The 21679-nt window shown below is 38.1% G+C and overlaps 1 protein-coding gene across 1 annotated transcript; it reads left to right on the top strand.

The window, feature by feature from the left end:
• The first annotated feature begins 810 nt into the window (after nucleotides 1–810).
• On the top strand, nucleotides 811–21366 carry atg3 (autophagy related 3). The gene is made up of 12 exons (XM_060868471.1): nucleotides 811–1025; nucleotides 4475–4516; nucleotides 4629–4678; nucleotides 9244–9314; nucleotides 9435–9542; nucleotides 9660–9706; nucleotides 9829–9907; nucleotides 10031–10065; nucleotides 10158–10313; nucleotides 10436–10563; nucleotides 19450–19518; nucleotides 20427–21366. Exons 1-12 carry the CDS (start codon nucleotides 954–956, stop codon nucleotides 20506–20508), a joined length of 939 nt encoding a protein of 312 aa, XP_060724454.1. The 5' UTR covers nucleotides 811–953; the 3' UTR covers nucleotides 20509–21366.
• The last annotated feature ends 313 nt before the right edge of the window (nucleotides 21367–21679 follow it).

The raw sequence follows: 21679 nt of genomic DNA on the forward strand, positions 1-21679 counted from the left end.
ACACACACACTCATTCACTCACACAATCACGCTTTGTGTATTATATCTAATAAACCAATACAATTTAAATGTTTAAATGAACATGTATATTCACACCATTGTAGCAGTGTTGCATGCAGTAGGTTAAGGTAAGTGATTGTTCATTTGAAGTTTACTCAAGTGGAAGAATGTATCTAATAAACTTAGACCTACTAGCACTATGCATTATATTGTGAAAAAGTAGATTATCTTTATATCAAAACCTTAAATTTTCTCTGGACTTAATGATAAATACATGTTTGATCGTTGGAACGAACAAAAAAACCCTAGAAAATCGCAATATGACGATTTATGGTGATTTTATTTCTTTGCCTTCATTGACGCTGATGCATTAAGAGGAGGGGGTACCCCTTACCAAGATGGCGGCTCTATTGACGCATTCGTTCCAATGTACTGCCGTACCGACGGCATTCATTAAATTCCAGGTGTTTCGTTACCACGACGTAAAGTGGGCGTGTTTCCGGAGGTCTTGAAAAAACGCCCTCTTTCAAAAAAAACAAACAAAAAACAGCATACTACGAAGGACAAAACAGTCATACATGTATATTTATTTCAGAAAACAAATAAACAACCAAAAACTGCGGTTAGGGTTTGGGTTAGATTATCAAATAGGCCACGCCTACCCGATGACGCAATATCTGTTACGCTGTTCTGAAATTCCTGGAAATAAGTGCCTGCCCCGTACCCAAGGCGACATCTAGTGTTTATATCTATGTGCTCAGTCCAGGTCCCACGGCCGACATCCAACGCGCGTGCGTCATTTTCAAGAGACTTCGATTGTAGGAAGTGTCAGTCTGATGACTGAAGTCACGTGATTTCTGATACTTGCTACTGAAAATCCGTAAACATTAGTTGTAGTTAGAAAACTCAGAGCATATCGCGCACAAAGAGTTCCGTGGTATTACATTTTAATCATGCAGAACGTTATCAATTCTGTGAAAGGCACAGCTTTAGGAGTGGCTGAGTTTCTAACTCCCGTGCTGAAGGTAAGCCTGGAGCGTGCTAACAGTGCTGTTTGCTAGCTCACTAGCACTAAAGTAGACATTTTAGAGGATGATGAGCAGCATCTTTTACCGTCTCTTTTACCAAATGTGCATGAAATGATAGATTAGTACAAAGTCATGAACTGAACGCATTGCTTGGGAGGTTTACTAACAGTAGCAGTTATTAATTGCACAAATAATTGTTTTACTTCATGGGTTATTTATCCCCTTCTCAACTAAATCGGGAAAAGATGTAATTTCGGCTTTACTGTTTGAAATCATTTAAAATGTGTTGGAATTTTGGGAACTGTGCGGTGTGTCCAACAACATGAAGTTTAATAAGCTGTATTTTAGTTTATATTTCAACTTTCACCAAAGCTTCTGTTACAGATTAAGATGTTATCGTGTCAATGAACTCTTTGAAGTCGGACTAACGGGTTGTTTATTTTGTTTAGATAGCAAAGCAATCATAATACATCACTTAGAAATGACATTTGTTGTCAAAAACCCCTTCAGTTCTCCCAGTGGCATGCACGAGACCCTTGCACGAGACCACTGCACAGTGTACTTTTCCCAACCCTACTGCTTGATCACTCGGTACTGTTCATATTGACTGCTGCAGTTAGAAAAACAATCAAAAGTTACTACAGGTGGCATATTTAATAGTCATAAAATATGACTTCTGAAACAACTATAATCAATAGATCCATTGATTTTGAATTCCAGTTACTTTACATTCTAAAGTTATTGTTGTTGGTAAAGTTCTGTATCTATTGCGGGCATATGAATTATTGTAAGTTTGGGTTTTGAAACGCTTAATGCTTTGCGTCTTAATGTTTAGTGTCTCTGGAAAAACACTTTGCCCATTTTTAAACATGTATGATTATCAAGTCATAGAAACTGTATACTTACAGATGCTGTAGATTATTGGATGTGGAACCTGATATGGTATTCAGCTGTTGTAGCCCATCCACCACAAGCTATGATGTGTGTTCTGAGATACTTTTTTGCTCACCATGATTGTAAAGAGTGCTTACTTGTGGTTCTACAGACTTCCTGTCAGGTCTGATCAGTCTAGTAGTCTAGTTGTCCTCTGCTCCCACAACAAGGTTTTTCAGCCTACAGACTCTCTGCACAAAGGATGTTTCTTGTTTTTTACACTGTTGTGTGTGAATTTCCAAGGAGATTAGCAGTTTCTGAAATACTCAAACAGCCCATTTGGCACATACAGTAAGGGGAAATAAGTATTTAACACAGCATGCTTTTTTAATTTGCAACAAGATTGTTGTGCTACATAACAGCAGTTTGTTACAGACAGACCCTTAAATGTTCCTTTAAGCACTGTTGGGGTCATTATCCATTAGTGGAATGAACATCACTGCACCAAAGCACTTTTGAAGGTTGCTCTGAATAAATGTTTCTACCTAATGTCGTCAATGTACTTTTGAGAACTTGTCCTGGGATTTTTGCCATCACAGTTTTGGGGTCACATTACTCAGTGGAGTGTAATGCAATAATTATCAAAAATGTCGTCCTATGTGTAAATAATATTACCACTAATAAGTTGGAGCCTAATTTTCTAAAGCAGCTATAAGACAGGTTTATCTTTGAAATATTGCCACAGAATTTGGCACTGAGGAGCCTCTTCAACACACACACACAAACACACACACAGACTTAAATAAAATGATAAAAATAAATCAAAGGGGGCACTATAATAACTGATTTAGCCTATCTTACAATTCTAAGGGGTGTTGTAAAGCTTGTATTATCAGGAGATGTCTCCTGTATATTTTTGCCATAAAGTTTAACTATTTTAGCTGATATAATTTCTTGTATGTTTAATGTTCTTTAAAAATGAAAACATTAGTGAAACTAGTCCTAGGTCATTCATCTGATCAGCATACAATACGAGTTGCTGAAAAGAGAACTTAAAATGCATAGATCATTAATTAACTGGCACCCAAGATGGCAGGCATTGTGTTACGGAATCTTGTCATGTGTCTGTTTTTCTGTATTTCTTGTCATTGCTCATCCTGTTCAGATTCACGGTTCATGTTCTTTGTATAATATTAGGAGAACTTTGCTGGATGACCAGTGTCTGAAGTTTTTAACTGTCATCATATTTATTAGTGCTGCTCCTAACGTGTCCTCCCACTCACCAAGCTGCCAGAAAAGTCAGACAAGCATGCTGGTGCATTGGTTAGTTTTAGGATGAGAGGCTTTGATCTCTGCTCCAGGGAGTATTCCTAACATGTGCTCAATTTGATATGACAGCTTAAACTTGTGTCATGCCACTTGCAGCTACATTTATTTTTTTCCAATGCTAATACCATTAATGCAGCCTCTTTTTTCCTCCCACTCCCTGGCCCAAGGTAAATTGATTTATTCTCTGCCCACAAATTTCCATCATGATAGATTTTGCAAAAAGAATGCGCAATTTTGTGACATAGACCTAGTGCAGTAAAAAGTGTAGTAATTAATCCAAATTATATTAAAACTGATCAAGTCAAGATTTATATTAGGGCCTTTTTCACCTGGTCACTTCATGTGTTTTCTCTGATCTGATTGCTATTTGATTTGTTAAAACTGTTCCATGTACATTAGGCCACATAAATGCGTCATGGCGAATCGGATATCAATCCGATCTTTCTACTCCCACCCAAAATGCAATTCTATTTTACCTCATTTCCGGGGTAATTGAAATGGAACACTCTTTAGTGTATGTGGTTTTCAGAATGCAATCAAAAAGAAGACGAAAACTTGTTACGACGGTTATGCTACAAAAAAAACAGCATTTACTGTTTGCTGCATTTTTGCTGGCGGCAGCAGTGCATTTTAAGACCGAACGAGACACCTGGGTGAAAGATCACTTGCGATTGACGTACTTCCGTTTGGGAGGAGTATAGCGCTGACGTATGTGGCTTGAATCACATTCATTTACACCTGTCCAGTTTCATCTGAAATGCGTCCCAGACCACCTCCTGAAGTGGTTTGAACGATCGGATTTATATCCGTCTCGAAAACGTTTTGGAGGGCATTTAGACCTGGTCTTTTTACGATCGGATAGCTATACGATCACAGAAAATGCATGAAGTGACCAGGTGTAAAAACCCCCTTAGTTATCTCATGCTTAAATTTACATGCACTAAGGAACTGTGTAGAATACATTTTTCGGAATTGAGCTGATTTTCATAAATAACACCTTTTGTAAACCCTTGGTTGAACTTCTTATATATCTGTTCATACACTAAGCTCATAGTGGGAACTAAAAGTTGGGTGAGCCTCAATGCCCTGCTCTCCTGTAGTAATGCAGCATTTTATAACATAAACATGACTGGTATTAGTCTTCATGAACAAATAACCCAACTAAATCATTATCACTTCAAATGCATCTGTGAGTGTTTTACTTATTATTCTGCATTGTGTTTGACTGTTGTTGTTTTTTTCAGGAGTCCAAATTTAAAGAAACTGGAGTTATAACACCTGAGGAGGTAAATGCAGTTTTGTGTTAATAATAAGCATTATGATACTGATGATATTTAATATGATGATATTAAATTGTCATGTTGAATTGTATTGCATTAAATTGAAGTGTTTATACAGTTTGTTGCTGCAGGAGATCATCTAGTTCATCACTGCCCCACATGGAAATGGTAAGTACCTGTTTTTAGAGGTCACATCAGACATGATATGTGAACTGAACACATTGCTTGGGAGGTTTACAAACAGTAGCAATTATTAATTGCACAAATAATTGTTTACTTCATGGGTTATTTATCCCTGTCTCAAGCAAATTGGGGAAAGATGTAATTTTGGCTTTACTGATCGAAATCATTTCAAATTTGTTGGAATTTTGGGAACTGTCTAAACAACTGTGCCTTGTATCCAACAGCATGAAGTTTAATAATCTGTGTTTAATTTATATTTCAACTTTCACCATAGCTTCTGTTACAGATTAAGATGTTATCGTGTCACTGAACTCTTTGAAGTCGGACTAACGGGTTGTTTCCTTTGTTTAGATAGCAATGCAATATACAGATATCATAATTCCTCACTTAGAAATGAAATTAGTTGTCGAAAACCTCTTCAGTTCTCCCAGTTGCATGGAATTCATTGTATGCACAAGACCCTTGCACAAGACCACTGCACAGTGTGCTTTTCCCAGCCCTAGTGCTTGATCACTCCCCTTGGTACTATTCATATTGACTGCTGCAGTTAGAAAAACAATCAAAAGTTACTGCAGGTTGCATATTAAGTGTGCATAAGAATAATGTAAAGTGATCTCATTCTTATGCACTCAACAGGACTTTTGTAAGGCCTAATGAGTTTATTATTTACCAATCAAACAATATTTGCATTTTCTGAAGGAAATACACATACATGTAGGATGTGACGGAATGGGGCGATTAATAAAAGGAAGATTTAAAGGCTGGGGGGTACATTAATGTCCAAGGAGGCCTGTTGGCTCTCTAGGCAAACTGCAGAGGACCAGGAGAGGCTCTGTAATGGATTTGGGGTGGGACAGCATGAGGTGCTCAAAGGACTTTATTGCTACAGGTGTAAGAGCAACAGATCCTGTAATGATTTTTTTGGGGGGAGGGTGATGATGCTGGAGGTCTTGAATTAGGCTGGCACATGGCATGTCTCTCCACTGAAGTGTTAAAGATTTCTGTTAACACTGGAGACAGCTGATCTGCACAGGACTTCAAGGTGGATGGAGACACAGACAGGTCTGTTTGCTTTGGGTTGGTTCTACCTCGTGTATCCTTGGTTGACATCTCTCCACTACGGAAAGAGTTGTTCTTGAGGTGAGGCCCAAGCCATTGCTTTCATGGGGGTGGTGAAGCTGATGGGCTTTATGTTATGTTTAAGTTTATGTTGATGGCTGGTGTTGCAAGGGGTGGTGGTGACAGGACCGTCCCATTGACAGCAACATTAGAATTCGTTCAGACTGTTTCTTGCCAGACGGAGTTTCTTACCAAAGTGGAGGGCTTAAGGTTTGCAGTTTGTAATCTGTCTAAGCTCTTTCTAGACTGAAGCAGTGTCATTGACTGAGTACTGCCATTGTAATTTCTAAGAGTACATCGGTTTAGATTCTCTTATTGCCAAACTTTACTTTAAAGTAAACTGTACTTTAACTTTGTACTTTAACACCTGATTTGATCTCCAACTCTTGTGACTTAGCTTCCTTCTCCCACCTTAGCAGTGAACCAGTGTTTGTCATAATTGTAACTCGTAGTGGTGCATGATGGTGCCCAGCTATCCTCACAGAAGTTTGTGTGTTAAACTGACCAGTATGAATGAAGCAATCTTACATGGGGAGCTTGCACATGTATGTCCTCCCCCATGTTTGGAAAATATCTGGAAAATAAACTACCCATCAGTACATGGTTACTGAGTACATATTTACTATGTATTTTACTGTTTAATAATATTAATTTTCATGAATGTTTTTTTTTTTTTTAAAAAAAACACTTAAAATATTGTCTATTTATTATCACCATAGAGCTTTTAGTTCCAGAGGTTTCCACCGAGAGAACACATCTGGTCCAAACTGACTGTTTTATGCGGATCTTACATTCATATCAAAGTTTGTATTTGTGTTTTTTTTTTTAATATGCGTGTTCGCTTCGCTTGAGTTCAATACGGTATTTTCGTCAAACGCGCATGTGAGTAGGATGAAAATACCTCAAAGTTTCCCAGTAGGAGCAAGATCATTTGAGTAAACAATTTGTGTCAAGTTCGCTCTCAAAATGGCAGGGAAAAATGCACAGCAAAACGAAAATATGAAGATGAACACAGGACGTTTTTAACAGAGCGGAGTTTATATTTTTTGTTGAACGTAATGGCAAGCCATTTTGTCTTATATGTCAGGCATCATTAGCGCATTTCAAAGCTTCAAATCTTCAGCACCACTTCACCTCACTCCATGCTAACATAAACCAGGAATTTCCAAAAGGGACTGAACTTCGCAAGCACAAGTTGGTCGCTTAAGATACCGTCAATGTTTGGGTCAACATACGTCTGCGAGTCTGTGTTTTCTACCCTGAAACACGTGAAATCAAAGCATCGATCTGTTCTGACTGACACCCATGTGAAAGAATTGCTTCGAGTGCCAACAATGGAATACAAGCCAGATTTGAAGAGGATTGTTCAAGGCAAGGAAAGCCAGAAGTCCCACTAAGTAACATGCATAATAAAAGAAAAACGCTTTTGTAAATTATTATATTGTTGTTTGTGGACTTGGTTGAACTGAGAGTTTGTCTGTATGAGACAGTGCACACAATGTTCATTGTTGAAAATGACTGGCCTGTGGTCTTAGTAATGTAGGAGTCATCTGTCATCATGTTGGTGTGTGACATTTACAGTAAATCTGGCTGAGCAATGGTATGTGTGTGTGTGAGGAAGGGATAGGGTGATGTTCATGTGTGTGTATGTGCACAGTAAAAAATGTGGCTCTTGGTCTCTGACTGGTTGGCCAGCCCTGAACTAGCCTTTAACAAGTCTATCGAATAATCCTACATTGGCATGGTGCTTTATAGGCCAGTAGTAGTATTTTATAATCAATGCAAAATTTGACTATGAGGCAATGTAGTGTGGATAAGATAGGGGTGAGATAGTCATAAGATACTAGCTGTTGCTTAGTGGTCTACCTGCAGATTGTTTATGCGCTTGCTGGAACATCCAGAATAGTTTTGCATCATGTCAAGTGAGCTTTAAATGATGGACTGGAGTCAGTAATCCGACAGACATCTTTTACTGCTGCACATGATGCAATCCATCTGACCATACAGAGATTACTATACTTTGTCCTAGTATAAATACCCTCTAATGTCCTTTGTACATTCGTCAACTTTATAAAGCTGGTGCCAGTCACTGCCTTTGCATATAACTGTGTTTTTAGAATAACAGTAAAAGCTAATACCATGTTTATTAATCATTTACCCAGAGGTAGCATATATAAAGACAAAAGCAATGGGCCAAAAAAAGAACATTTCAGAACAACAAACTTTTAACATTCGGTCAAATAATTCCTGAGCCAGCAGAGGGCTGTTCATTTAACTTCAACAACATTTTTTTTAAACTATTAAGGATAATTGCATGATCATTGTTGCTGAAAGCTGCACTAAGGTCAAGTACAGTAGACATGGCTGTAAGCAGTGGCAAGTTATAGGTCATTTACCACTTTAACCTGGACTGTTTCTGTGATATGATCGGCCTAAATCTTGACTGATGCATTTAATGAGATCTATTCAAGTGTCTGTATGACCATGACTGATGTGCTACAATTTCTTCTAGGATCTTGGAGATTAAGGGATGGTTTGATATCAGCCTATAATTGGACAGTTTACAGGGGTCAAGGACAGGTTTTTAATAAGTGTTTGATAATTGCTTGTTTAAGGGGCTTTTTACACCTGGTCACTTCATGCGTTTTCTGTGATCGGATAGCTATCCGATCGTAAAAAGACCAGGTCTAAATGCCCTCAAAACGTTTTTGAGAAGGTATAAATCCGATCCTTCAGACCACTTCAGGAGGTGGTCTGGGACACGTTTCAGATGAAACTGGACAGGTGTAAATGAATGTGGTTGTTCAAGCTACATACGTCAGCGTTATACTCCTCCCAAACGGAAGTATGTCACTCGCAAGTGCTGGCTCCGATCTTTCACCCAGGTGTCTCGTTTGGTCTTAAAATGCACTGCTGCCACCAGCGAAAACGCAGCAAACAGTAAATACTATTTTTTGTAGCATAACCGTCGTAACAAGTTTTTTCATCTTCTTTATGATTGCATTCTGAAAACCGCATACACCAAAGTGTGTTCCATTTCAATTACCCTGAAAATGAGGTAAAATAGATTTGCATTTTGGGCAGGAGTAGAAAGATCGGATTGATATCCGATTCGCCAAGACGCATTTATGTGGCCTAATGTAAATGGAACAGTTTTAACAAATCAAATAGCAATCAGATCAGAGAAAACACATGAAGTTGACCAGGTGTAAAAAAAAGCCCTAAAATATTTAGGTACCCAGTGCTGAAAGAAGAACAAATTATTGTTAGAAGCAGTTTGAATGCTTCTGGTATTATCTGTTTTTAAAAGCATGTTTTGTTATAGAGAAAAGAGAAACGTTAAGAGTAATCTTTCAGGTTGAGTCAGATTAATTATTAACATCTAAATGTTGATACTGACTTGATACTGATTTTTCATAATAATTCTGTAGGGCATCGGGAGAAGAAGCAAAGGTGAAGCCGTACTTGCCCATGGATAAGCAGTTTCTGTTAACCCGTAATGGTATGTAGCACATAATTGGGCTTTGGAAATTTTCATTAATAAAATTGTATATAAAAAAGATCATTTAGATAAACTAGTCTTTAGATGGCAAAATTCCTACTGTAGTTTCTTCTGTCTCAGTGCCATGTTACAAGCGTTGTAAACAAATGGAGTACTCTGATGAGCTGGAGGCCATAATAGAAGAGGATGATGGAGATGGAGGATGGGTTGACACTTATCATAACTCTGGTGAGAACAGAATCAACTACCAAAAAGTGAAATTATTTCTGTTGTAGTATCTGTGTTAGAATTAAAGTTACTTTTACATTTTAGTAATAAAAATATTTATTAATTTGTCATTGCCAGTGAATGGAATGTTGGAGGCGGTTCGTGAAATCTCTTTGGATAACAAAGTAATGTGGTAACAGTACATAAATTCTGACATGCATTAAAAAAAAGGATTTCCCTATTTAGTACTAGCAAGCTCTGGTGCCTTCTTTCATTTGAACATGAATATTTATTTCCCAATTCGAAGGATAATATGAATATGAACGTCCAATTGGGCAGTGGAATTAGCGATGATGAAGAGGAGGAAGAGGCAGCAGATATGAAGGGTAAGTGCAAAAACAATTTTTAATATTTTTTTGAAAGAATATATGTTTTAATGCATCTTGATCATCTTAAAATACAAATACAGTCATTGCTGTTTAAATATAAAGCTAATCTGTATATTTCAGATTATGAAGAAAGTGGGCTTTTGGGAAAAGATGAGGTACAGTGAGTTTTGTATTGAATTGTTCCTCATGAATATAGATATTGATGACTTGCTTGTGCAAAACGTTTACTGTATTAATATCTGTCTAGGCCACTCTTGACACAAGTAAAATGGCAGATTCAGCTAAGTGGAAGGCTGAGGCAAGCGGAGATGACGACATTCTTCAGACAAGAACCTATGATCTGTACATAACTTATGACAAATACTATCAAACGCCTAGGCTGTGGCTTTTTGGATATGATGAGGTTAATGCATATTCATGACACAAAAAACAACCAACATGTTATTTTAGACTTTAGTAACCTAAGAATTTAGGAAGTAATTCTTAATCATTAAAATTTAGCCAATGTATTGTGTTGTTTCCCAGGAAAGACAACCACTCACTGTTGATCAGATGTATGAGGACATAAGCCAGGATCATGTTAAGAAAACAGTCACCATTGAAAACCACCCACACCTGCCTCCTCCTGCTATGTGCTCTGTGCACCCATGCAGGTACTGAAACTTGAACAATCTACACAAAATATGTTTTGTAACACCTTTATTTAATAACACCTTTTTATTAAAAAAGTCTGGCCCACTAAAATTGCTCTGGGCAAGCTTCAGCTGCAAATAAAAAAAAAAAAAAATATATATATATATATATATATATATATATATATATATATATATATATATATATATATATATATATATATATGTATATATATATATATATATATATACATATATATATATATATATATATATATATACATATATATATATATATATATATATATATAGTAGAGGTTGACCAATATGGTTTTCAGGCCCTATACCTATTATTTTGTGATAATGGACACAGATAATTGGTACTTAAATAAGGTTTAACAATGTTTTAATAATTTTTAATGTTGTTAAAACAATGTTTTGTGCTTTAAACAATATAACCTTTGCAGAACATTAACTTAATTACTTATTAAGTTAATATTACTTCTCGTTTTTTAAGTTCTTTTAAAAAGAGCTTTAATAAAAATGAAATAAAATGAGAGAAATTGAATGATTCCAATAGCCAGTATCTACCCGGTAGTCCTAGTAGAGTAGCACCAAACTGTGGTGTAGAAAGTGCAGCCTTTCAGCATGTTCTCCTGTGAAGCTGCTTCATTTCTTTTCATATACTGCTGTGTCTGAAAATGCGCTCATGCAGGTGCTTCGTTCCCATGTTACTCACAAACACCAAAAATCATGTTTGATTGGATTTACCTGACAAATGGTCCACATTTCAAGCAGTCTGATAATGCTATAGGTGAGATGTGCTAGACTCTGGACCAAGAGTGTTTTTTTTAATCATGGTGCGTATACATAAAACATTGCTTTTATAGTTATTGAAAAACAAGTTCTGACAGTTGACGTTTGGTACTGGACAGTAAATATTGTAAATGTCATTTAAGTGTACATTATGTGCAAAGTGCAGGCAGGGACTCGGGCAAGATTAGCTATTACAGCATAACAAAAAGGGAAGGTCAGAAGGTGATCGACATGAGGGCTTCCTGGGACATAAAGTGTCCAACCACTCCATAGACAGCACATCAGACCGACATGTGAGAGTGGTAAGGCAACAAAATCCATATACCCCAGTTCAGCAAACACTCTAGGCTCATGAACCTTCCAGATCTTCTTCTTTACCTAAGAAAAACTATTCATAAAAAGCTAGACCAAACAAATGTGTTTTCAGTCTGCACTGTGTCTGAGTTTTGAACAGTAATTGGAAGGCTGTTCCATAACTGTGGGGCTCTGTAAGAAAAGTCTCTGCCCCTTGCTGTATAATTTACTACTTAAGGTTCTACCAAATAATAATAATAATAATAATAATAATAATAATAATACATTTGATATATTGTCACCTTTCAAGTCGCTCAATGTCACCATACAAATTCAAACAACTTATAAATTATTAAATAAGAGTAAACAACAAATAAACAATATAAAAAACAATTTTCTAACATTTAAGGAGATTTAAGTGCTGTGGTGTGTGGTCTGAGTGTATGCTCCTGGAGAGAATTCCATAGACGACGAGTGCTAAATGCTGTAGTACCCATAGTGGTTAAACAGGCAGGTGGTGTAATGAGGAGCCTTTAAGTGGAAGCTCAGAGAGTATGGGAAGGAGCATAGAACTTTATAAGATCTGAGAGGTATGGTGGCGCAAGGTTATGACGGGCTTTAAAAGAATAGCCTGCACCTTTTGATCAAAGTTGGTGTGGCGGATCATGGTTTATGGTGTCATACAGCAGGCTGAAATCTATGCTAATGTTAGTATCTGGTGGCATGTAAACAGATGTAATGAGCACTATAGTAGGCTCTAGTGGCATGAAAAGGTATACACATCTCGGTCATTGCTTACAGGTGAGCAGGTAAACATGGAGCGTCAGCCATTGTGTACATAGATGCATAGACCTCCTCCTCTGCTCTTACCAAAAACACTGTTTATGATGTGGCAGTGAGTGGAACGGTACGCTTGATGAACTGCCTTGTCTGGGATAAAGGGTATAGACAAGTCTCTATTATGATCATCACACAACAATTTGCGAAGGGTGATAAGACTGTGTGCATGTTCACAACTAACAGTACTGCCATGCATTCCTTCTACATAGGGATAATGACATTATGCAACAGAGATTATCAATATTGTCACAAGTTGCAAAGATAATTGCCGATTGTGGGTTGTATATATTAGTACACAGTGTAATTCCTCTGTAGACAGGGTTTTTGGAGTGGCCCAGATGGTTATGCGGATGTTTTACCATGCCGTCATTATTATTCTGTATCTGCTTGGTTTGGTAATGTGACAGTTACCCTGATGTTGAACATGGTTAGTGTGAGTGAACATCCATTAGTCCATATTCAGCCAAACGGGGAAAATTACTCTAGACCAGGGGTCACCAACGCGGTGCCTGTGGGCACCTGGTCGCCCGCAAGGAGCACTTAACACTATTCTAAAATAGCACTGGTCAAAATATAGCTACGCCTAAAAAATTTTCTTGCTGTAGTTTTTGAATAAAAAACGCTTGCATTAACGTAGATTTTAAAATGACGATATTTAATTTCATTTTATTTAATTAAAAAAATTTAAAACAAAAATGTTTTATGTATATAACGAACTCTGGCCTTTTCTGAAGTCAAATGTCAATATTGCACGCATGTCACGTCCGACTCCTGACACAAGGAAGTGGTGCAGCAACGATGAGGAGTTAGTTGTGATTTACCCCCCAAAAAATGGGGGGTAAATCCACCTCAAAGCCCATCAGTCTGCATCAAACTTTTGGTGCCTTGTGGACACAGAAAAGTACAGTGGTGTATGCACAGCAGCTATGAAATTTGAATGCCTTTTTGGTTCAACCTCTCTCTGTGAATCAGCCTTTTCTAAAATGAACTTTATCAAGAACAAACACAGAACACGCCTTACTGATGCACATTTACAAGACTCACTCAGACTTGCAGTGTCAAATTATTCACCAGATTACAGTACACTGGTGTGCAGAATGCAGTGCCAGGCTTCCCACTAACAGACGTTTACAGACAAAGAAGAGATAACATGTGTTCATTGAAAACACCATAACATTAAACTAAAATTGGTGCACAGAAATGTGAACATTTTTTGAAAAAGACTAAATTACTTGTGAATATTCATTCCATCATTGTTGTATAAATCATTGTTAATAATTGTGGAGAATAATTAACATTGACATGTGAGCAGTCTCTTCACCATAATAATATGATTATTATTATTATTATTATTATTATTATTATTATTATTATTATTATTAAAAAGTGATCTGTGCAATTTTGCTCTTGAGGAAGTTTGTATCAAACCGGTAGCCCTTCGTACTACTCAGTTCCCTTGAAGTAGCCCTCAGTCTTAAAAAGGTTGGTGACCCCTGCTCTAGACCGATCTCACATGCTCTAACCAGAATTTGATTTACTTCCATCTGGCCATTTTTACTTCATATTGATATATCTGCTTATAAGAGTTATCTTGTCCCTTTGGCCACATGAACTTGTTTACTTTAAAATAGATGACTATATAAATGTTGTCTGTATTTCTGTCTTGTTATTAGGCATGTAATGATATTTAAAACCAAACTTAAAAAAATTGCGATTCACCACCCACAATACGTACTCTTACGCCCCCTGCTGCCCTTTGTTGTGGTTGACGTCACTCTACATTATCTCACAAAACTAATTTTTCTTCCTTCACATTTAGATAATAGTAATTAGTAACAACTACTAAGAGCTGTACTTTGTTCTAAATATTAGATTCTAAAGTTGTGATATTCTAATTATATTCTAAATCTGTTTTCTAAGTGCATGTCACGTGATTTGGGAGTGCACGAACACACTGGACTGTTTAAATAGGCAGGAGGGCTGCTCCGCATAGTATTGAGATTGCAGAACATCTCAATGTGTGGGAACATTTTGGTTTTTCAGTGGAGTTCAGGAATGGAGATCGTGTCAGGAAACACTAATATGACAGCGCATCTCCGAAGACATCATCCCAATATTGATATCAGCGGCACATTTAAGAAAATTCTTCCCACTGCCTTTAGGATGAAACTACAAGCTAACTCCAATCGTGTAATTACTAAGGCAATAGGTGTTTTCATGGCACTAGATATGCGCTACTTTTCAGTTGTTGAGAACGATGAATTCATGCATTTGCTAAGCTTGTTGAAGCCCAGATACCAGTTACTGAGCCGACCACATTTCAGTCAGAATGTGCTGCCTCAACTTTACAGGGAAGTAAAAGCCAAACTGGTAGAGGACCTCGAGTGCAACTCAGTCCTTTATTACAATCATAGCACACTAAATTACCGACAACCGGGTATTTGCAAATCCCGTTTTGCAGACATGCGCTGTTTATGAAAGCCACACATTTACGGCATTTAGCAGACACCCTTATCCAGAGTGACTTACAACTGAGCAACTGAGGGTTAAGGGCTTTGCTCAGGGGCCCAGCAGTGGCAGCTTGGTGGACCTGGGGTTCGAACCCATGACTTTCCGATCAGTAGCCCAACACCTTAACCACTGAGCTACCACTTCCCACGACAACAGATAACTCCCAAAACATCATAAATGCAGTTGAAGCAGTCAGATTTTCAACAAACATTCTATGTTTTGCACACACCATTAATCTGGTGTGTGTTTTGGTAATGATGGTGTTTTTAAAGAAGAACTTAAATCTTTATTGAAGGTTACAAATGTATGTTAAAGTGAGTGGACAAACCAGTGTTTATATCTGATTTCATGTTAGTTTACTCCGGTACGCTGACTGAACTGCAGAGAATTGTGAAGCCAATGTATAAAGTTAATAAAGTTTAATTGTTCTCTTTCATTAAGTTGAAAGTGAATCTAGTGTTTTTTAGCATTGCTGGTGGCATGACATGAATCTGCTCGAACCGAACTGTGGCTCCAAAACCGTGACAAAAAGTGGCATTGGTGTATCGTTACACCCCTACTTTTTATGCAGCTCAAGTCAAGTCAAGAAGCTTTAATTGTCATTTCAACTATACAGGTGCTGGTCATAAAATTAGAATATCATCAAAAGGTTGATTTATTTCAATAATTCCATTCAAAAAGTGAAACTTGTATATTATATCCATTCATTACACACAGACTGATATATTTCAAATGTTTATTTCTTTTAATTTTGGTGATTATAACTGACAACTAAGGAAACTCCCAAATTTAGTATCTCAGAAAATTAGAATATTACTTAAGACCAATACAAAGAAAGGATTTTTAGAAATCTGGGCCAACTGAAAAGTATGAGCAATTGGCCAGCAAACCCGCCTGACCTTAACCCCATAGAAAATCTATGTGGTATTGTGAAGAGGAAGATGCGATATGCCAGACCCAACAATGCAGAAGAGCTGAAGGCCACTATCAGAGCAACCTGGGCTCTCAGAACACCTGAGCAGTGCCACAGATGCACTATGTGCTCCATGCCACGCCGCATTGCTGCAGTAATTCAGGCAAAAGGAGCCCCAACTAAGTATGAGCGATGTACATGCTCATACTTTTCATGTTCATACTTTTCAGTTGGCCCAGATTTCTAAAAATCCTTTCTTTGTATTGGTCTTAAGTAATATTCTAATTTTCTGAGATACTGAATTTGGGATTTTCCTTAGTTGTCAGTTATAATCATCAAAATTCAGTAGTCCTAGCCACATAAAGTGCATCTGTGCAACCTGGTGCAAACACTGCAAGACAAGCCAAAATACAAGACAATACACAAAAACAGTGCCGACCAATGTAAATATTGTATGTTCGGTCAGTATTACGTGTGCAGAAATACTAGAATCAACACATTAGTATTATAGCAGCAGTTACATGAGGTATTGTAAAGTATTGTGCAAAACAGCAATCAACTGAAATGTGTGACAGCATGTGCAAAGAGCAAAATCAGTCTGCAAAACAGCATGCAAACCATTTGATATGATGGTGCTGTAGACAAGGATGCAAATTGGAAGTGTGTGTATTTGGTGAGGGTCATTGCAGTAGATACAGTTGATTGTGCTTGTTTGTGCGTGCTTGTGTGTTGTGTGCGTATTGTGCTCGCGTCAGTTTTTTAGGAGTCTGATGTCTTGTGGAAATAAACTGTAACACAGTCTGGTTGCGAGGGCCCTAATGCTCCGGAACCTTTTTCCAGACGGCAGGAGGGTGAAGAGTGTGTGTGAGGTGTGTGGGGTCATCCACAATGCTGTTGGCCTTGCAGATGCAGCATGTTGTGTAAAGGGAAGAGAGACTCCAATGATCTTCTCAGCTGTCCTCATTATCTGCTGCAGGGACTTGCGATCCGAGATGGTGCAGTTCCCAAAACTGACAGTGATTCAGCTGCTCAGGATGCTCTCAATGGTCCCTCTGTAGAACGTAGTCGGGGGGGGGGAGGGAGATGGGCTTTTCTCAGCCTTCGTAAGACGTAGATAATGCTGCTGGGCTTTCTTGGAGATGGTGCTGGTGTTGAGTGACCAGGTGAAATTTGGTGTTCTTGACGATCTCTACAGATGATCCGTCGATGTTCAGCGGAGAGTGGTTTCTCTGTGCTCTCCTGAAATCAACAACCATCTCTTTAGTTTTGTCAATATTCAGAGACAGGTTGTTGTTTCTACACCAGGCAGTTAGCTGTTACACCTAATCTCTGTATGCTGACTTGTTATTCTTGCTGATGAGACCCACCACGGTCGTGTCATCTGTGAACTTGATAATATGGTTCGATCTGTGCATTGCTGCGCAGTCATGAGTCAGCAGGTTGAACAGCAGTGGGCTCCAGTGCTCAGTGTGGTGGTGCTGGAGATGCTGTTCCAGATCTGGACTGACAGGTCTCCCAGTCATCAAGTCCAGGATCCAGTTGCAGAGGGAGGTGTTCAGTTCCAGCAGGCTCAGCTTCTCAATCAGGTTCTGAGGGGTAATTGTGTTGAATGATGAAATAAAGTCTATGAACAGCATACATATGTAAGTGTCTTTATTGCCCAAGTGGGTCAGGGCTAAATGAAGGGCTATGGCAATGGCATCGTCCGTGGAGTGGTTCAGATGATATGTAAACTGTACGGGGTCCAGTGAGGGTGGTAACTGGGTCTTGATGTGCCTCATGACGAGCTTCTGAAAGTACTTTATTACAATGGGTGTGAGTGTGACAGGATGGTGGTCATTAAGGGCAGGACACTGTAGACCTCTTTGGCACGGGGACGATGGTGGTTGTCTTGAGGCACGTAGGAACAACAGCGCTGCTCGGGGAAATGTTGAACATGTCAGTAAAGACATCCGCTAGCTGTTCGGCATTCCACTGTCCTGGAAGTGGCTGTGGATTGTCTGGGCATGTGCGCACTTTGCTTCTCTGATGGCTTGGGACAGTTTGGCCCTTGCTGTTCTTGGTGCCGCCCTGTCCCCTGTTCTGAAGGATAGGTCTCTATTCTTTAGCAGCTCATGCAGTCATCCACAGCTTTTGGTTGGAGCGTGTGGTGATGGTCTTGAAGACGGTTTGAGATTGAATTGAGATTTGCATGATTGAAATCTTCGGCAGTGATAAACAGTCATTATCATTAATAGCCCCATAGAGTTCACATAGAGCCTATTTAGCATTAGAGCTGGGAAATCACATCTCTGTGAAAATAAAGATGCAGCAGTTTCTAAACTCTCATTGCATAGTGCATTTGAGTTGGATGTAGTCCAGTTTCTTGTCCAGGGAGCAAGCATTAGAAAGTAGAATGGACGGGAGAGCCAGCCGTCTAGGGATTTTTTTTTTTTAGCCTAGCATGGACGCCCGCCCACTTGCCGTGCTTCCACTTTCTCGAACAAAGCTTTCGGCGTCCCCTCTCCTGGTTTCTCGTATCAGGCAACGGCGAGGACCGGAGGCTTGGTCTCCGCAGCAAGCCGAGGTCGTGAAGCCTTTCCAACACATCATCGTGCAGGTTGGTTGTTGCACATGTCTGTATTGTATATGCTGCATATACAATTTCCTTCACCAGGACAAATAAAGTATATGTGTTCTGAAAGGTGTCAAAAGCCAAGTCACACATCACAAGCAAGGAGATAGTATTGGGTCATTTACCTCTTTAACTTGTGTGTGACAACCTTTTCTGGAGATAAAGGAGAGGAATGATATTGGCCTATAGTTGGATAGCTGAACTGATTTAGGTACAATGCCAGTGCACCATAATTATATGTCAATAAGCAACTTTTCTGTATTAATTTCACAAGCCAAAAAAAGATCAGCACCCTCTTACTGCCAAGCTCTTGTTACTCCTCGCACTGCACCTTGCTCCCTTCGGTCTACCAGCACTGCACAACTGGTCCCACCATCTCTCAGAGTAAGAGGTATACAGCCAGACTCTTTTTGGTTCTGGCACTGATGTGATGGAATGAGTCACTGGCTATATTCAAATGATGGGTAAAGACCTACCTCTTCCTGAAACACTGTAGCACTTATTTTGCCTCCAAACAGTTTTATGGTTTATGGTATCTGAAGTTTTTAACCTAGTGGACTATTGTTCATGTATTCAATGATGGAGACTCCAAAGCAATTTTCTACTTTGCTCTGGATAAGGGTATCTGTGAAATGCTGTAAATTTGAATGTACAAGCATTCAAGATCTACAAATATAATAATGGAATGAAAAAACAATGGTAGTCATTATTTATTATAACTATCATTTGTTTTGTTTAAAAAGAGTAATACATTCAGAAATTATTAAATCACATTTACATCATAACGGTCATCTTACCATTTTGTGTCAAAATTAAAAATACACTCTTTACTCATCTCTGTTCCTTACATTTGTAGTGAAATGATTTAGTAGATTTTACAACATTAGAGATGTGTATGTCTTTTTTTTTTTTTCTCCAGACATGCCGAAGTGATGAAGAAGATAATTGAGACTGTGGCTGAAGGTGGAGGAGAGCTTGGCGTTCATATGTATCCTTTCTCTACCTATTGGGTAGTACTGCTAAAGATAAATAGGGTTTGAAGACATTTAATAGTTTGAATATTACTGAACAAACCCATTTTTTTTTACTTTGCGATTACAGCTATATTATAGATAACAATATAATTATGCATTAGCATGCATTAAGTATAATTTGTCACACTGTGTGAGATTATTCTGATAAAAAACAATTCAAAAACAGTCTGTGCAATAATTTTGTTAAGATCATATTACACGATGATGATCCATATTGATCCACTTCAGTATACCTGAGATTTTGGGTTTTTGGTTCAGAATTTTTTAGGGATGCCAAAAAAGATGCTCATACAGTATATTAGTTATGTTTGTATGTCTCGTCTCTCTTGGTTAAATGTAGAAATGTATCGCTAGAAATGTATCATTCCTTGCTATACACGTCTGTTTTCTAGAAGTAAGAAACTGGTTGAAGAAAAGTACATGTAAACTTCTGAAAACGTAATTTAACAGAAAGCTTTTTCCCCTCAAACAAAAAAAATAAAAGTGCTTCAGTATTTACCTTAGACATTAGATTAGTGAACAGACTCAAAAGTGTCTTTTGTATAGCGTTTTACCCCATCCACCGTGTTTTTGTCCTTGTGGCTGCTCCCTGTTTGGGGACACCAAACCAGAACATTTGGTACAGGTTTTATGCCAAATGCTTCCTGATGAAGACCTCCCATTTTATCCAGTCTTGGGACAGGTACTGAGATTTAAGTCTTCAGTGGCTGGGTTAGCTCATTGCTCGGGTATTGAACCTAGGCTTCAGAAATGCTAGGGAGGGATCCTGACACTGGATCAACAGTTTACCCCATTCACCATATTTTACTATATAAAAATGTTAATGATGACAGAAGAATGCTTCCTTAATTATGTTCTCCAGGTACCTCTTGATTTTCCTGAAATTTGTGCAAGCTGTTATTCCAACAATAGAATATGATTACACAAGGCATTTCACTATGTAATGTCCCAGAATTGCAGCTGAAATTCTTCATTAAAGAGAGCTGTATGGACCTGCAGGCAGTGGCCAGCAAAACATTTACACAAGATGATTTAAATAATTATATAATGTTTTATGAATTTGCATGGGTAAGTTGGTTAAATGATTAATTGCCTCAATATTCAGAGCTGTAACTTCTCTGGAAATTCTCTGAAAATACTTTGTAATTCTCTAGGGCAAATTTTGTTTAAAATTGCAGAGTTAGTATTTGTCATGCTTGCCTTATGTTGGAAAGGGTTATACTTACACTGGATTGGAACTTCTCCACTAACCAATCTCTTATGTATTACTGGTGAATAAACTGCTTTAAAAATAATCATGCTAACCAACATAACTTCTGCTTGTTGCAACCTCTGACTAAGTCTGGAATAAACCGTGTAAGAAAAGTGCTGCACCTTTTGATTCTTACAGTAGTATAATTTGACAAGTTGTTTGAATGATTTGCTATTTAAATGTTTGAAATATTGTCCATTCTCAAGGGGGCAGCACAGTTAATAGTGCTGCGTACAGATCAAGCTAAATGTAGCTGTAGTTGTTTTCTCAGTAAGGAGATCCAAACTTAGTCATGACATCAGAAATATCGGTTTCTGGTGTTCTTGAAGAAGTTGTCAAGAGGTTTTAAAATATCCTTCACAAAATTGTTTGCGTAAAGTGCCAATGTTCTGATGCTTCTGTGTGTTTTTTTGTTTGTTTGTTTGTTTTTTCCCCTCTGTTCTGTTGTTCCTGCCAGAGGCAGTGCTTTGCCACAGTGGACCCCTGTGTGACCATTATGTTTGGGCCCTTATCATGTTACATATCCAAATAAAGAATTTATGTACACCTATGTTCTTAATATTCTGTAAACACTCAGTAAACTAGCACCTCTTTTACAGTAAGTTGTATTGTCTAATGGGTTTAACTGTGGAACACCAAGAAGGCCATAAAATCCTCAAAATACATAATGCACACTAAAATCAACTGAAATGTATGGTATATAAATTACATGTCCTTATGATGTTTTTTAAATTCTATTTATATTGAAAGCTCTGCCCCTGATGTAGCCTACACTGTTTAATTTACTAACAATGAGCCTGGATCATTTGATCAAAGTAGGCATCTAGGATAAAAGACAAAATGTTCAGGAACTGCAGCACAAG

The sequence above is a fragment of the Tachysurus vachellii genome, chromosome 4, assembly GCF_030014155.1.
Source record: "Tachysurus vachellii isolate PV-2020 chromosome 4, HZAU_Pvac_v1, whole genome shotgun sequence".
NCBI lineage: Eukaryota > Metazoa > Chordata > Actinopteri > Siluriformes > Bagridae > Tachysurus > Tachysurus vachellii.

Coding starts and splice junctions, on each gene's coding strand:
- atg3 (XM_060868471.1), top strand. CDS start 954: ATGCAGAACGTTATCAATTCTGTGAAAGGCACAGCTTTAGGAGTGGCT. Junction 9,315..9,434: donor GTTTCTGTTAACCCGTAATG/GTATGTAGCACA, acceptor CTTCTGTCTCAG/TGCCATGTTACAAGCGTTGT. Junction 10,564..19,449: donor TGCTCTGTGCACCCATGCAG/GTACTGAAACTT, acceptor TTTTTTCTCCAG/ACATGCCGAAGTGATGAAGA.